At 38.8% G+C, this 17,430-nt stretch overlaps 1 protein-coding gene across 1 annotated transcript in view; it reads left to right on the top strand.

Moving 5' to 3' along the window:
* The window catches only part of LOC140235502 (crystallin J1A-like), an 87,652-nt gene that overhangs the window by 41,302 nt on the left and 28,920 nt on the right, over positions 1-17,430 (top strand). Inside the window, exon 2 of the mRNA XM_072315526.1 lies at positions 15,658-15,834. Coding sequence (XP_072171627.1) covers positions 15,658-15,834 — 177 coding nt within the window. The remainder of the gene's footprint in view (positions 1-15,657; positions 15,835-17,430) is intronic.

Here is a 17,430-nt window from a genome sequence, read left to right as displayed (position 1 = left end):
CTTTCACCCCCTTCCTCCTTTGCCAATTCACACAGGTGGCTACAGGTGGGTGTTTCTAAACTTAGGTCCCAGGACGCCAGCTGCATCACTTGTCAGGGCCAAGACAGTTCTGTGTCAAAATGTGACTGTGTAACCAATCGAGCGAAGTTTCACATTTGCAGAAGAGTTGGGTAATTCCCCCTCCCCCCCCCCCCCCAATTAGCAGAGGATGGAAGACTTCCGAAACTTGGCAGGAGAGATGGGGTAGGGTGGGATGGTTGGGGAGGGGAGGGGGGCTAGAAACAAACTCTGAGTACTATGTCCTCATTTCTGCAAAAGGATTTTATGAAGGAGTAGATCGTGACAAAATCTCCACAAGTTAAGTTCATGGAAAGTGAAATGCAGCACAATTTCTTTACCTAGAGTTGATCTAACAAGTCATAGAAGTTTTTGGTTCAGTGTGCTTGTGACCCAATATCAGTATTCAGTAGACACACATACAGTAAGTCAAATGGCTTCCAAGCTGCACATGGATTATTTTTTTCCCTTCCAACATTTCTTTTCCAAAAATCCATGCATGCTAGACACAGAAATCTGGAGACTTACCATATAGATTGAAAATTAAAGCTCTCCGAACCTGCTGCTTTGCTGTTTACTGTAATAAGGGGAGATAGGGTCTTACAAGAATCTGAGATGTCTTTCATCATAGCGGATTCCCTCTTGTGCCAGTGACTCTCCTGTTAGGGAGAAATGGCTTGTTGGAAAGAGGAGCAAAGGAGATCTTCCCTAGTGACGTCAAGTAATCAATCTTAATGAAGATGGTAGAATAATGAATATTCATTAATATTTTTTTTTTGTATGTGTAGTTATACATTTACTTTCTATGTAGATTCTGATAAAGGGATTGATAAAAATATGTAAGGGGAAGCAATATGATGATCACAAATTGAAAAAAAAAAAGTAAACTACAAGTACTAAGGTAGTCTAAACAAGAATATAAAAATATAGTATTTTGACTCTTTAAATCAAGAGTGAAAGCTGGAGATCAATAAGCTTCTACAGTGATTCAATCTGTGATTTTATTCAGATTAAGTATTTTGAAGAAATCTGTTTGTTGAGTACCTATCAAAGCCACACGATTGACAGCAGATAATACTGGGTAACTGTGTACTGTAAAACGAGGAATGTTCATGCGCATTTTAATTTCGTGAATTTCGCAAGAGCCAAGATTCGCGAAATTAAAATGCATGCGAAAGTTCTTGTCTACACTATATGCAGTGAATGTTAGAGGCAACTCGCGAAAATTTCATGCTGCGAAAAAGGCTGTCGGCTCCAATTCACGAAAATTTCTTGCCGCGAAAGTATTGTGTTTTACAGTATTGTTACCACTGTGTAGTGTCTGGTTCTATACACCTTTCTACTTATCTGTTCCATTATCATGGTAGTAAACTTTGTATGGCGATTGTGCTCTAGTCAGGAAATTCATAATTCTGTGCAGGGTTCTTCATTATAAGGATCTGCCCCCCCCCCCCCCAAAAAAAAAAAAAAAAAAAAAGAGTAAGAAGATAAATTCCACACTTTCTCAATACTCGGCCAGGTATTCAGTTACAATACATGTCAGTCATTTTCTGTGGGACTAAGTTTGCATATTTTTTTTCAGGATACCAATTTATGAATTGCCTTATAAGCTCTGCATGAAACTGTGTGGGGATCCTAGTACTCTTGGCAGTGATGTGCTTGTTGGCTGGTACATCAACTAGAAACTCATACAGGTATGGTGATCGTCTTGTATGTGACGATATTCTCGCTTTTCCGGCGTTGAGGGTACAGCCAACGAGAAGACACCTCCCTTGGTATGCAATTAGCAGCAGCTGCAACCCACGGGATGACATCAAGGGTGGGGTGAGGTGTGTGAGTGTGTGTGTGTGGGGGGGGGGGGGAGAGGGAGGGGAGAGTGAGAGAGAATGTTGAGAGAAACAGATGCTGTCGTGAGAAGTGACTGCGACTGTTCAACGAGCTACGAAGGGGCTCGAGTTGAGGGAGTTACGTGTACGTGAAAAAATGAGTGATTAGGAAGCTCAGAAGTGAGTGCAACATTTTCCCCTCACTGTGTGAACAGCTCGTCAGTGGAATTTCTTTTCTTTCTTTTTTTGTGGGGGTGGGAAAAAGGGAAGGAGAAGGAAGGGGAGTTTGATCCATGTTGCAGAGGTTTGCTACTTCTGTTTTCATCCTGTTTTACTACTATTTTTAGAAACAGCTCTCTCAAGTATCAGAGGAGTCAGTTGTCACCTCTGCAAACCTATTTGTGTGCATGCACCTAATAAAGTAGACTCATCTTCAGGTGAAAACAATGGACTATGCATGTCAGTGCACTTTAAAGACTAAATCTGGTGAAACTTTCTTAAGTCCTTGTCACCAAATGCCTAAAACCATTATTTCTATTCTTTGTGTGATTCTGAGTTAGTTTTGCAATAACATCAATTTAGTTCCTGTCACACATTGATGTGTATATGCCATATATTTGTTTTCCTGTAATTTGTCAACGTTGACTGATATTCATGAAGTAACATGGGCGGTGACTGGCTCAGTTGGTAGCACGTCTTTCACCTAATCCAAAGGATCCAAAGGACCATATTCAATTCTCAAGTCTGGCTGAGCTATGTTGTGAGTAATCATACTGTTCCTTCTGGTAAGAAACAAAACACTCTGACACTATCTGTCCCTCAGATAGGACAATTAATGGAGGTCCCATGTGTGAGAGTCACATCCCACATGCATAGAATATTCCACTTCATTCATTCATTGTAGGGTGTTAACCAGGTGAAGTAGGTTGCTAACTAGGTGAAGTAGTCCACTCACCTAACCCACACAAGATCATCTTTGTGATGAGCTTGCATAGACCTTTGAAGATTAGGAAAGATGAAAAAGAGAAGCAGTTTGCAAGATTATTGCCTCCTGTAGCAAAAGAACAAGATATTGTCCAAAATAGGAAGTCAATAGAAATATTTCTCTGAAAGGAATGGTACAAATGTATGCATTTCCCATTCTTTTATTGTGGTTCTTGACTGTAGATTCAAAATATAAATCTGAAGGAGTCGGGGTTGTGTGATTTTGTTGTTTGTCAAAGTTAATTTTGTCGCACTCTGTTGATATTGTCAGTGAGAGTAATTGCCTGTCTTTTCTCAATATCCCTTGAGTTAATTTGCTTGATAATTTGTGTTCCAGTAATATACCTTTGTTTGAGTAATTGCTAATGTTCATTAAAGAACTTTCTATTTGTTGCACACCCCCTTTAACAAGACTGGCCCGCCAAATTATACAGAGGGCGCTATTGCATCTTTATTTGCAGCCCCCTTCTGTTTGAAACAAATGCATGGGAACATTGTTGCATGTGAATTACCTCTTCACATTTTTTTAGGGGCTGCTCATGCATATACTTATGTCTCTAGCAAACAACTAGTATTTCAAATGCAATTATTGCTTTGTCTGCTTCATAGTCTGAAATATTAATTTTGTAATTATATAATTGCATCCTTTGTTTCGGCATTATTAACCTGTTGTGTACGGGAACCTGGTGGCCTGTGTATTAAGACTGTGGAGATTTCAGAATTCAGTATGGAATGGGTTAACTTGCTTAGAAATGTACAACATGGATGTTTGGTTTTTTTTTGGGGGGGGGGAGGGAGAATCAAAAGAATTATGTCATGCTTATGTAGGTTGTTTAGAGAAAGCCACAGTGAGTGTATTTTATTGAAATATACAACTATTAATGCAGCGGAACTGTTAAACAACAGGAATGTTATGGGCGATGGTTTGGTAATGATCTTGATGTCTCATAGTAGGTTTTTACTTCGCACGTCATTGTGTGACGCACAACAATCTGTGGAGTTTTCACAATGAAAATAGTGATATATTTGAGATGAAATCTGAGGATTCTTTAGTGTAGTCGGATTGATGATGAAACGTGAGTAAGAGACGGCTCCAGGCAACCCAAAAAATAATGAGAGGTTAGGGCTCGTTTCTCCAAGATGACAGATTAGGACACCATACCCTAGCAACCACCATACACCAGGATGATTCAGTTGGAAAAAGGAAGAGTTGGGGAGCATCAGTAGGAGGAACAAGATGATTAGTTATTGATGGAGGGATAATTTGATTGCTCCGAATTCGGGATGACCTGTAGGGTTTATGGGAAGGTATTAAGCCATGTTGTGGAGAGTGACAGTGAGGGATTACTGGGTGGCATCTCATTTTCTTGCGGAGGGCTGACAGTGGGGATGAACATGGGATGAGTAAGGGGGTTGATGATCAGAATAATGAGACTGTACACCCAGATGAAATTGGAATAATGAGGAGGAGAAGCGAAGGATGGACTGAAAAAAAATATGAATCTGAAGAACTCTAAAGAAGACAGAGGCAAAAGATGAATGAAGTAGGAAGTGGAGGGGGATGAAGGACAGGGGAAGGAAGAGGGAGGAAAGAAGCAAGGATGCTGACGATGAAGCAGGATGACCAAGAGGTTGAAGGATAGGAAGACAGGGATGAAGACAAAGGAGATGTGGAAGGAGGGGAAGGTGATGGAGATGGAAAGGAAGAGGAAAACAGAAGAAAGGGAGGAGGAGGAGGAGGAGGAGGAGGAGAAAAACGGGCATGAGTAAGAGGAAGATAGAGAAGAAAAGAGGATAAAGGGAGCAAAGTCAAAGAAGAGAAAGAAGGAGAATGGATAAAAATGGGAAGAGGAGTAGGAGGACAAGGAGATGGAGGACCACAGCACAAGGAGGAAGAGGAGCAGGCAGTGGAGGAGGAGGAAGATAAAGAAGAGGAGAGGATGTTAACAAGTAAGCAGGATTACAGAAACAAGAAGGAAATCAGAAGTGGTAAAAGAGAAAGGAGATTAACACTGCAGATGGCGGTAAAAAAAAACCCAAACAAAACAAAAACGAAAACTGGCCAACTTATTGATATAAAGCAAGGCCACATCCAAGGGAGCAGATAGAATAAGATTTTATATGGATAGTAACTACAACAGACATGAATGTCATGTAGAATGTGACCTCTGTACCTTGTTAGACTAAAAAAGTTATTGAAAAGACTCAAAGACTTTTATTTGAGGTTGCGCTGTGTTTCATTAGATTCCTCATTATCTGTGGCTGCTTTATTTTTCAGTGAATTTTGATAGAACTTCACGGTAATGAACACAGTGGTTTTTGCTGCTGTGAAAGGCATATCATTTGGTAGGGATATGTGTTAAAGTCTACCTCCTAATGGGTATCTACATCGCATTTTAATATCTTCTGTCATTTCATGCTCTGCTTCTTTTTAATGCATATTTCCAGTTAAGAAGAAGGATGTAAACCTTTTAACTTGTTTTTCTCTTTGTTTTATGTTTTGGGGTTACAATGCAATCTCACACTATGTCTAATTTGACTCCATTTGATAATATCAAATTGGACGCGGTGTGGAATTCCATTTTGATTTTCCTTTTTGCTTCAAACCTTGCAATATGGATGCACAGGAGCAATTATGGCAAAGATGTGTGACCAGTTGAGGCGAGGAAGTCTAGTTTAGTCAGGCAATATTCATTACATGGCCTAGATCACCACAGGTTATTACGATCTCGATAGAATGCTGGAGATCCTAGGATACCTGGAGGAGCAAAAGCTGAGCGTTGCGTTCATTCTGAAAATCAGTTGAAACCACCCTATGAAAGGGGCACGCAGCTGCTCGTCTGAATATGAGATAACACTTCAATTATTTAAACACAGAATCAGATTGCCGCAATACGTCCGTGATAGCCATTTTCCATTTTGCTGTTGGCATGCTTAGGAGAGCAAGGACTTGTATTTCAAGCACGTGTGCCATTACGTTTGCACCACTTTTACTATTCATATTTGGCCTGTTCATTTATTCATTGCAACAGATTTTATTTGTTTGGCCTGTGAAATATGCTTAGAATATGATGTTTACAGCAATGAATAAGGAACAAATGCCAATATTCAGTACCAGTTTAAATAATAATTGGTTTGATAAAATGAAAAACTGTATTATTTATAGCTAGACCAAAATGTATTTCTATTGTTGTTGTTGTTGTTGTTGTTTAGTTTGTTAAGTGATTCCCAGCAGGATGGAGCATTTTCATGGCATTTAAGGATTTTTTTTCACACACACACACACACACACACACACACACATGAAATATATCCATACAGGACCCAACATTAGAGGTGGCCTGATAGCCCAGGACCACTCAAAATTGATATGTTCGGCCACCAAATCTCCAAAAAGGTTGTCTTTTGTTGGCCCAATCAGGCAGCAAAAAAAAATCAACAAGAATTTTTATATTTCCCCTTATTTTAGGCCACCAAAATTTCAGATTCCAGGATTTGTATTGATTCAAAAAGGCCACAAGATTAAAAGTTTATGTCAAGCCCTGATATGTAATACATATATTTAGGGAGAGGGAGAAAGAGACATACAGAGATAGACTGACAAACAGACATACAGAACAAGAGAGACAGAGACATAGACAGAGATAGGGAGAGTATTTCCACTTTAGTAAGTGATGAAGATGTAGCGGCCTTGACTGTGCTGTGAGAGATGTAGGAGATGGTTGTGTTTGAGGCCACAATGTCTTTCTTCCTCCAGAAAACAGGTTCATGTTTGCCTGGAGACTCACAGGCATGCACCCAATTATCTCTCTCTCTCTCCTCTATCAACATTCAAACACATAGATTGCAGGTCTGAATTTAAAGGCATTGTATAGGTTTGGTTGAGATGTAACTTCTCTTTTTTTAATATTTTTGGATGAGATAATGGAAAAACTTCTTATAAAATGTAAAAGAGCGTGTAATTCCAGGAGGAATTGATTGTGTCTATGATGAAAATTGGTTTTGAAATGGCTGAGATATCCAAAACACAGCCTTCATAAGAAAAGGTGGGACCCACCTTTTATTACGATCACTTTGTTGGACTTATCTTTAGATGTTTCAGCCATTCCAAAGCGGATTTTCATCAAATAAACTTTGAATTCCTCTTAGAATGGTATGCTCTGTACTGTTTCGTAAATGGTTTCTTGGTATCTCGCAAAAAAGTTAAAGGCCCAATCCTCATCTCCACCAATATCATACCATCCCTTTAAGGAGGAGGCGTATAGCAGGAGGAGGACAGAGGGAGATGGAGAGGTAGAAAGAAGGAGAAAGAAAAAGAACTGACAAAAAGAGGTTGAACAAAAGAGGCAAAGAGGCAAAGTGAGTGATGGGGAAAGAAGGGGAGATATACCGGTAGATACATTCTGGTCTAGATAGGTACAGGTGGTAAAGTAAGACGCTAGGAGGAAGAGAGATGTGAGATGCTGAAGCAGTAAGAACTTGTGACAGACGAATATTTGAGAAAGTCTTCAGTTACGGACCAGTACAGATTAGGGGAACTGGAGAGAAACAGAACAAGGGAGACATAGGGAAAGAGAACATTTTTTTAAAGAGTAGGAAAAGAGGCAAGATGAAGTCACAAGGAGAACAGGCACAGTTTGATTTAGTGTCATTATGAATTGAAATGTTGTTATAGGTGAACAAAATATGGAGTTATTAATTTTTTGGTCCTGAATTTTCACTTCCTTCTAACAAAGTTTCATATCAAATTTGCTGGTTGCAATGGGAGTGCACTGTATTTAATTTTGTAAGATATGATTTTTACTCTACCATTGTTCATTATATGTACGTGCCTGCAGCTTGGTCTAAGTTATTCTGTTTACTGTAGGAGCTGAAATTTTCGCGGTGGTTTTATTTTTATTTTCGCGAATCGCAAAAATAACAACACGCGAAAATAACAACGCGCAAATAACTAAGTTCAGTCAGACCCTCGCAACCGCGAAATTAACAACATGCGAAAATGTCCTCGAAGGACCAATTCGCGAAAATATCTGTACGCGAAAATTTCAGCTCGTACAGTATCTTCAAGCTGTGGGTGGAACAAGTACCCTAGTGAAATATCAGTTTTGATGCGTGGGGGATTATGAGTGAGTTGTCAATAAGGACAGTGCAAACATGAACCTTATGCAATTAATTGGACTACATTGTATGTGATTGACTTAATTTTTTGCAGAAGAAGAAATGTCTTACCCTTCCAGTTTAGATAGTTCTAAGTGTCAAGTGTGGAAATATGAGAACTAGGCACCAATACTTCATGAAATAAGAATTATTTTCACTGTTTCACATGAAATGTAGATTTGTTTTTGAGGGCCATCAACCAAAGAATACTCAGGAATTAACAAACAGCTCCAAAATTTGACTTTCAAATTATCAATTTGGTTAGTTCAAAGATGCTATCATGTTCTATTCTTGGTATTTTCTTTTTGTCCAATTTGCTCCCGTGAATGCTACAATGGTTGATTTATCAGAAACTGTTGTTTGCTCTAACTCCATATACAGTTATTAATGTGAGATGATATATGTGATGAGTTTGAATGAAAAAAACCGATATATCCATCTTTATCGCTTAGATATTAATTTGTGATTGAAGCTGCTGAAAATTAAAGAAAACGTTAAAAGTAAATGTGGTCATTTTTATAGTATCTTCAAGAAAATCTTGTTACCCTGAGTGCAGTATCATTGAAAAGATTGAATTTTTCTCTACTTGATGATGACGTTAAACTTACAAACTTTTAAAATGGAATTCGCTTGGTTTGCATTCACACTTTTCATATCCATTTCACAGAGTCTGAAAGTGTTGACTGTTAACCTTTGTGTTACATTCAATCGACACCATGCTGCTTGGTCAAGGGGATGACCCATGGCATAGTAGAAGTGACCGTTATAGGGAAATCCAATCCATATATAAGTTAGTCCGATAAAAAAGAATAAAATCTTACAAGTTCAACAATAAAAATTTGACTGAAATTGGATGAAAAATAAGGAAATTATGACATTTTGAAGTTTTGCTATTTTCTTCAAAACAGTTCTTGTACAGTGTATATATATGAATATGCAAATGAGTGAGCTAACCATGTCATACCCTCACAATTTTTCATAGATTGTGTAAAAACAAAAAAAAAAATGAATGACGAAAATTCCATGTTTCTGTCCTTGAAGTCTGAAACATGATGTCATTCCTGGTTGAATAACTTCAGAATAATGATCATTTAGATACAATACGAGGATTTAAGCCTCAGGCATAGTTGCGTTTCAATGAAATACTGGAAATTTCAAAGCTCTATGTACAAACTATATGGCAAATTGTTAGGGGATGACATGCTCACTTTGCCATTTGCATATTCATAGTGACTGTTTCCCCAAAAAATAGCAAAACCTCATTTTTCATCCGATTTTGATCGAAATTATTCCGTTGAACTTGTAATATTGTACTCTTTCTTATAAGACCAACTTATATTTGGACTGGATATTTGGGGGTGTTTCTTTTCTCCCTTTTTTATATCAAAATTTCATCAGACCACTCTTTAGGAATGAACTTTTTCTTCATGGTCACTCAGTTTGCCATGAAAGGTCATACTGGAAATGTTGTACAGGATCTTAGTCCTTCACATTAATAATTTGACACTCCTTATGATAAATGGGTATTAAGAACTGAATACTGATGTGGCAAACTTAAAAATCGTGAAACCTCTAAAAAAAAACCAAAGGATATCATTTTTTTTTTCATGGGAGTGATTGATGAGGAGGAATCGGTGTTGAAAGCAGATAGGGTGAGATGATAAATTTTAGGAGGTGTGGTAGAGTTTTGAGGGGGAGTGTGAAAAGTAAGATGTCTAGGGGTAAAAAAAAAAAGAATGGGGGGGGTGGAGGAGGGAAGCATTAATTTGAGGAAAATAGGGAAGTGTCTTGAGGCATTAATTTAGATAAAGTCTCTTGCAGATGGATTGCACAGCCATCAATCTTTGCTTTTATGTATGTGTCAGTCCTCGTGTTTTTCTCTGTAGGCGTAGCAAGAGCAATTTTCACTGACTTTTGTTGACTCAAACACTCCAATCTAAAACGCATCTACCTCTTTACTAAGAAATCCCCCCTTTTTTTTTTAATCTCAAACAGATTCTACTCTATGTAGTCCCCATAATTCCCTGAGACCTGACACACATTTTGTCAGAAAATTTCTCATTCTGTGAAAAAGAAGCAAAGAATTCACAAAATTCTGTACTTCAACTCACTCACTGTGTAGACATTTACTCATGTGGGGGAAAATGTATAGTATAGGCCTACAGTTTGAAATGCTAATGAAGTAGGCCTGTAGTACTTCTTTGAGAAATTCTAAAAGTATAACAGAATTCTGTTGGTGACTGTAGCATTCAAGTTGCTCAATCGAACACTACAGGCCTTACACAAATTCCTGATTCTAGATGATACATGAAACAGCAGATATCATGATTTGTAATTTCAAGACTTGTGTATGTTGTGGAAAGGCAGGAAAGTTGGCAACTGGTAAAGTCATTCTCACAGTAGTCTCATGATGATGCAAATGATAGTTAAAGGTATTAGTATCTGAAAGATTATTGTCTTATGTCATTGGAGGTCATTTGCTAGGTGAAATTGTAATCATGCTTGTGGAAATTCCACAAGACTTTTCTTGTTCTTATGGGATTAAAAAAAAAGATAAAAGATAACTGAACTATTCCATCAATTACATGATCTTGCAGTTTGACATTGGTTTTTCCTGAATTTCCAAGTACCCTTACTTTTAAGGCAAGATTATTTGAGGGCTAGATTTTCACACCAGTCTAATCATACACATCAATCATACAATTGTTGTCTCTTATTTTGTTGAAAAGAAATAATATGCTGTGTAATTTGATAGGGCAACAAATCAAGATATCCTGGTGTGGAACATGCTTTTTAGTAAGGTGTGAATGGGCCTTTAAGGTTAAGGGAGTTGACCTCTCCCCAGCCATTCTTTGTCCAAGGGGCTGAGTAATGGCTGCTGACAGCGGTCAGGAGTCTGGGCTGCCCAGAAGCCCAGGGGCTGCAAGCTGGACAGCGGGCAAGATGATGAAGGAGGTGAACTTTGTTGTCAAAACAAGACTGCTGGCCATTTTTAGGGAGAAGGCTCCCACAGGAATGACTGACCGCTAGATGACCCATCAATAAACTCCAGAGGGAGTACTTTCGTGTCAGTAATGTCATCTTTTATCATCTCTATATTACAGTGGCTTTTTGTTCCTTTACCTTAATCTTTTATGTGTTAGCCTATTTACTAGTCTGTTTATCTTTTCATGTCTGTGTTTGGCTATGTAGATCTATTTGTATCTGTATTATTTCATTACTCATGTATCTCTTTGGAAATCAACAGACACATACTATGTATCTTTCTTTTTCAATGTATTCATTAATTTTTTGGTCTTATTTTCATATATTTCCCTGAACTTGAAAACAACATACTAACTTATTAGTCTAAATGTTATCTCTGAAGTTTCACTCGAAGAAAATTTGTAAAAGCTTAGTACACAAATCACTGCTCTACTTTATGTCAAAGGGATTGAATTTCCAGAGAACACATAAAGTAGGGACTCGTACCTCAAAAGAGAGATAGAGAAACAGATGGGAAAAGACAGACCACTTCTAAACTGTTTAGTCATTTATGAAGAAACAAACTATGGGGGTGGGGAAGTACAGAATGAAGAAAAGGGAGACAGAGTTGGCCGTAGATTTGTGTTGACAGCAAGCAACGAGATGGGATGGGCAAGACAATGAAATTGCTCCATGTCTGAGAAACAGTCCTGCCTCCACACATGGTTTTAGCGTGAAGTCACAGGATTACGTGTCTCGTGCAACACAAGATAAAACTCTCGTTCTATGTTGGCTGATTTCGTAATTCAGTGCTGGAGGCAAGTTTCAGCAGGAAATTGCTCTGTCGAAACAGAATGTTCATTTCATCCTTTTGACAGGTAATAAGCTATGAAGAACTCAAGCAACATCGCTTGTTCTCTCTCACTGCGAGTTGAGATGAACTGTTGCAATCATTCTTATTGTACAAATGGTACAGCTTCAGTTCAGTTTGAAAAGTCGCATGTCATCATGAAGCTATATCTCTTTCATAATCTAATATCTCTTTGCACTGTTTTGGCTAATCTAATTCAGATCACTTGAAGCTCTGCAGTTGAGTTCTTCATTGTCTGCAAAATCAGTCTGAATTAGCAAGGAGGTATTTTGGGGAATGCATGCGCACTCGATTGATTTGAGATGAAAATATGTTGGACAGAAAGTCATATTGCCAGGAAGCTACTTTTGTTGCGTGATCAAAAATCTGTCTGCATCATGTGGGTAACTCTAGTTTATGTCACTAATTGATTGTGCACAGCTGCTTCAATTCATTTGTTTCTACTGTGTTCTCGGGAGTGTGGGGGAGGGGTCCATAATTATGGGTCAACTTCATGGCAGAACAACTCCATACAGGCACTACTCTAAAAGTGGATACTTCGACGTGAGTAATGTTTTGCCCTCAGCCGAGTGTAATGAATGTTTTTAATCCTGTTCAACCAAAACATTAGATAGTGTTATACGTATATCACAAGCAAAAATATTTGCATGATAATCCATTGTTTTTGCCAGTTCCTGGTTGAGTGAAATGTGCAAAAATTTCCACACGGCAAAAAATTTCCATTTTTACAGTATCTCAAGTTTGGTGTGCACCCACATGGAGGTACTTTTACGGCAAATGAACAATCACAGTGCCATTTGCATAAAGACAGCTTTTTCTAGAGAATGGTCATTCATGAAATCATACTTGTTTAAGTGCACTTGGTATAGACTTATTGCAATGATGTCATCATATTGCATTTATGAATATTTATATGCATTTGTTGAAAATTAGAATTAACAAATGAAATGACATGTGATTTTTTTAAAAGATGGCATTTCATGCACAATGTCAATAGAAGGTTGCATTTTTCGCATTACATAATTTTGTAAAAATAATCTACATTGTACACTTCAGCAGCCAGCCAAGAGATAAATTCATGTCCAGACATACTTGTACTGCCTACACGGACTAACTCTCATGTGTCTGTACACGGAGAGGATTTAGAGGAGTGTGTGTGTGTGTGTGTGTGTGTGTGTGTGTGTGTGGGTGGGTGTGTGTGTGTGTGTGTGTGGGTGTGGGTGTGGGTGTGTGTGGGTGTGTGTGTGTGTGTGTGTGAGGGGTGGATGGGGATTGATAAACACTTCAGAAAATGAGAAATGGGGGAACGATAAATCCATATATTGATGGACGGGTAAAGGGGAGATTGATAAGATAGTCTGATGAAACACTTCAACATCCATCTCATGTCTGCAGATAAAGGCGATTTCATCAAGAGGGGCATCCCTCACAACTTGTGACTCACAGCGAGATGTCTCGAATATCGGTGACTGATTAATCCGTCCTCCGGGGCGATTGTTCTGGCTGTATATGCACTCAGGCACTGTTGTGGTTATAGTTTCTGGGAGGGGGGTAAGGGATTGGGGTGAAGTTGGGGGTGTGGGTGGGGGTAGATATGATTGCAGGGGCAAGGTGTTGATAAACGGCGCCTCGGCACAAAATTGCAAAGTGAGGATTCAGACGATTGATGTCACACCTTTGTCTGCGGCGCCCTTGGCGTTTGGAGGAGATCCCTTCCAGAAATCAGCAACCCCACCCCCCTCCAAGTCAAAGCTGCAGGGAGAGTCTGGCCGAGATTGAAACTTGGCTTGGAAGATGACGAACGGTTATTATTCAGCACGATGATAGTGGCATGAATGAGCTCGATCAGTGTGGTGTGTGCATCATTATGATCAGCTTTCCTTTGTGTAAGTCATATCTACACACACACAATAAGTGACTACCTCGTAGATTCATTCACAGAGCAGTCCAGCATTACATATTTTACACCTTTCCCTATTTTACTTCTTGCTGTATCAGTTCCATCCCCTTGAGGGGACATTTTTGCATACTGTGCTTGTAACAAAGAGGTGATTTACAATGCAGCTCTCCTCCCCAGTAGTAAAGATACTCTGTATCAGGAGTCAAGGGCTTTTACAGCCAGGACAGGTAACCCCCTCTGAGATTCCATGATCTCTTAACCCACTGAGGACGGACTGATTTTGCCATAACACGCATTTCCCATAGACACCTGCCCAGTATACTCGGGACTAGTCTTCAACGGGTTAAAGCTAAAATGTAGTTCTCAGAAGGGCTCAGATTCATCTTCCACCATTTGGAATTGGCTGGCAATATATTGGAAGGCTCTACGAAGATAAGTGTTAGGCTTACACAATTTGCCGGAATGATGAGTTGTTTTGGAGTATTTTGAGATCAAAAGTGTGAAATAATAAAAGTCAGCATACCCAACTTACGTTCTCAAAGTGCCCTCCCTGTTCAGTTGTGGATTTAGGGAGAACATTACTAGTAGACATATGATGATTGAAATATACCCTAGCAGAAGTACTGAATTGTAGTAGTAATGAATGCAATTCACTCTTGCATGATGAATACTGGGATGGTGCGATATATTGTAATCAATGTAATTGAGTTTAAAACATTACGTACCAACCATGATTGAAAATGCTCTGAAATTTCAATAATTCTGGCATATCTTTGTAGGTTATGTGCATTTTCATTTTTACCAAAGTGAAATTGTATTATCACAGCATTTTCTCATACATTTTTTATGCATATGTATCCCTTCTAGGGCAAAAATTGACGGTTTGTTGTTCTTACAAAACAAATAGTGGAGAATTGCAGAATGGGTGTTTAAAGATTTGTAACTATGTGCGTGTGTCTGCCTGTATCCTTTTGTTTCCATTATAAATTGACAACATAAACCCTTTCATGATAAATAACTAACTTTGTTCACAAATAATTGAAACTGCAGTGACAATGGCTATCCTAAATTATAAGTCTTAATTGTTGATACAATAGCTATTATCAGTCAAGCTCTTAACTGAAAAAGTCCTATTGTACTATGGCTAAAGTTGCCCCCCCCCCCCCCCCCCACACACACACACATAATATTTACATAGATGAAATGAGTCCACTTGCAATTTATAGTTTGAGAAGCAATAGGACATTCATCTACGCAACATACTGTGCACAGAGTTTGTGCTGCTCCTTGAGTTTTTACAATCTTTGTTTACTGATGTTGTACTGTAAAAGTAGATACTTTTGCGCAACTAATTTTTCGCGCTCGGCCAGTTAAGAGTTTAGGGTGTTTTTAATTCTGCTGAATCATGACATTAATTACTGGAAAATTATGGCAAGCAAAAATATTCGTGTGCTTTTATTTTCACTCTAGCTTCTGGTTGCACGAAATGCGCGAAAATTTCAACACCACGAAAATTTCCACTTTTACAGTAGTACATACACACGGTCATTTCCACCTGCTGTCTGAAGTCCTGGATGGCTTGTAAAGTATGTATGTGATTGATGCTCATCAGCTATCAAGCTAAAGTGGTGTAAAAATCAATATTGTCATTTCAAAAGCAGAGGGGCATTAGTTGCATTGGCTTTAAGCTGAGTTAGCATCATTCTAAGCTATGCAGCACACTCTTTCTGTGGTTTTTGTGGTATCTCCACAAACATCATGTCTCACTGTGCACTGGATGTTATAGTAAGATGGGATAGCTGCAGCTGTTACAACACACAATCAATTAACATCATCCATGTCTGTAGCTGTGTTACACACTCCTGCTGTTACTTCAGTATTATCTCTTTGATCACCAGGTCTGCCCGTACACTGGATGTATGACCAGGATGAGCTGGCAGCAGCGGTGTCGAAGTACCCCACCCCGGAATTCATTCCGGAGCCAGCGGGGCCATTTTACCGCCTGCCTACCGGTAAGAACAGTGCCTACGGGGATCACCTCTTTGCCCTTCTCAAGTCTGTGGTGGACAGCAATGGTGAGAATGGTATAATTTTCTTCCTCTTCCCCCCCCCCCTATTTTAAGAAAGGTAAGACAGTAAAATATGCCAAAATCCCCAAGGACATGTGTTTAAGAAAAAAAAAAACTTTTTTTTTTTTCTTAATCATATGTTGTGCCAAAAATCACATCTGGCAAGAAAGTAGATGTGCTGAAAGTTGCACTTGGCAATTAAGCAAGTCATAAAAATCTACATTGGATGTGAACGTACTGCTGCCAATGTATCAAAGTATGAATTTTGGTGCAAAGTCTGTTTTAAATTTAGCAGCTGAAATCAGACCAGATGTAGTCACATATGTAGTGATATAGAGTGAACAAGAGCATACATATCTCCAAGTAACTGTGTTGCTTGCTTTTTTTTTTGGTATGTCTTAAAACTGATTTTTTTTTTTTCAAGTAATAGTGACGACAAGCTTTCTAGAGTGATACGCATATCAGCATTCATAAGCATTGATAAGGTGTGTGCAGAGTGGAAATCTTATGGTGTGGAATTTGTTTCTATGAATTCCCCCCCCCCCCTTCACAAGCTCAAAATATTCATTTGAGACTGCAAATAATTGTAAAGAAAATATAACTCCAAGAATGCTTTCATATTGTTGTCATTACTCATAGAGATGATGTAATGATTTCAAATGTAGATAATGAAATATTGCTTTCTGAAAAAAAAAAAAATCCTTTAATTATTCAGCTTGCTTTGGTTCAGCTTCTTGGAACTCAGGCTCAGTGCATAGTTGAGGCTTGGAAAGGGTTTGTGTATTAATGTTACCGGATATCTGTCCGCGGTAGAGCAAATGTGGGCAGATTTTATAGTTGGCATTGAGCGGAGAGATATTTCCTTCGTGGCCCATGATGGATGATGATTCCGGGATGACGCTGCCCCGTCTAGACTGTGTCTGCCTTCATTGGTTTGGCCAAACGAGGGCAGCATATCTGCCATCGGAGCACATCCTGTACAGGAAGTCACTCAAAGAGTGTGACATCCCTCGAACTCCCCCGAAAGGTAAAAGATAATGAGGAGGATCACTAGTAGTTGATGTGACACTTGTTGCATTTTGCAGTGTCTGCTCTTTGTAGAGGTTAAAACAGAAAATGTGCCTAATGCATGCCATGGATTCACAACAAGAAAAGGCTGGAGATGAATAGCTGAATTGATATAGTCTGATATTTACATGTGTGTCAGACATGAACACATTTTGTTGTGTTGGCCGTTTTCTCTCCCTGCGTCGTGTTGAAAAGTAGCTTTAAATTATCTTAGAATACAACCTATTAAAAATAAAATGGCACCCCCATATGATCAGTGCATCAAGTAGCTCTCTGGGTTGTGAATTGAGGGGATGTAAAAATAACCCAAAATGCATCTAGTGAAAACTCAGACAACGAGAGCCTTAAATAGATCACTTTTGATAAGCAATTTTGCACATGCTCATAACAGGTTTTTTTTTCCCTCTGAACATTGCCATCGCGAAAATCTAAAGCTCCCTAATGATTCCCGGTGCCAACAACTTTTTACTTCAACATTTGCGTTTTCCATGTTGACTCTTTCAGGCTTATTCTGTGCCCTAACTCATGCATAAT

This window comes from Diadema setosum, chromosome 11, assembly GCF_964275005.1.
Source record: "Diadema setosum chromosome 11, eeDiaSeto1, whole genome shotgun sequence".
NCBI classification, from domain to species: domain Eukaryota; kingdom Metazoa; phylum Echinodermata; class Echinoidea; order Diadematoida; family Diadematidae; genus Diadema; species Diadema setosum.
Note: the sequence above shows the minus strand (reverse complement) of the source record. Positions and strands in the feature narration are given on the sequence as shown.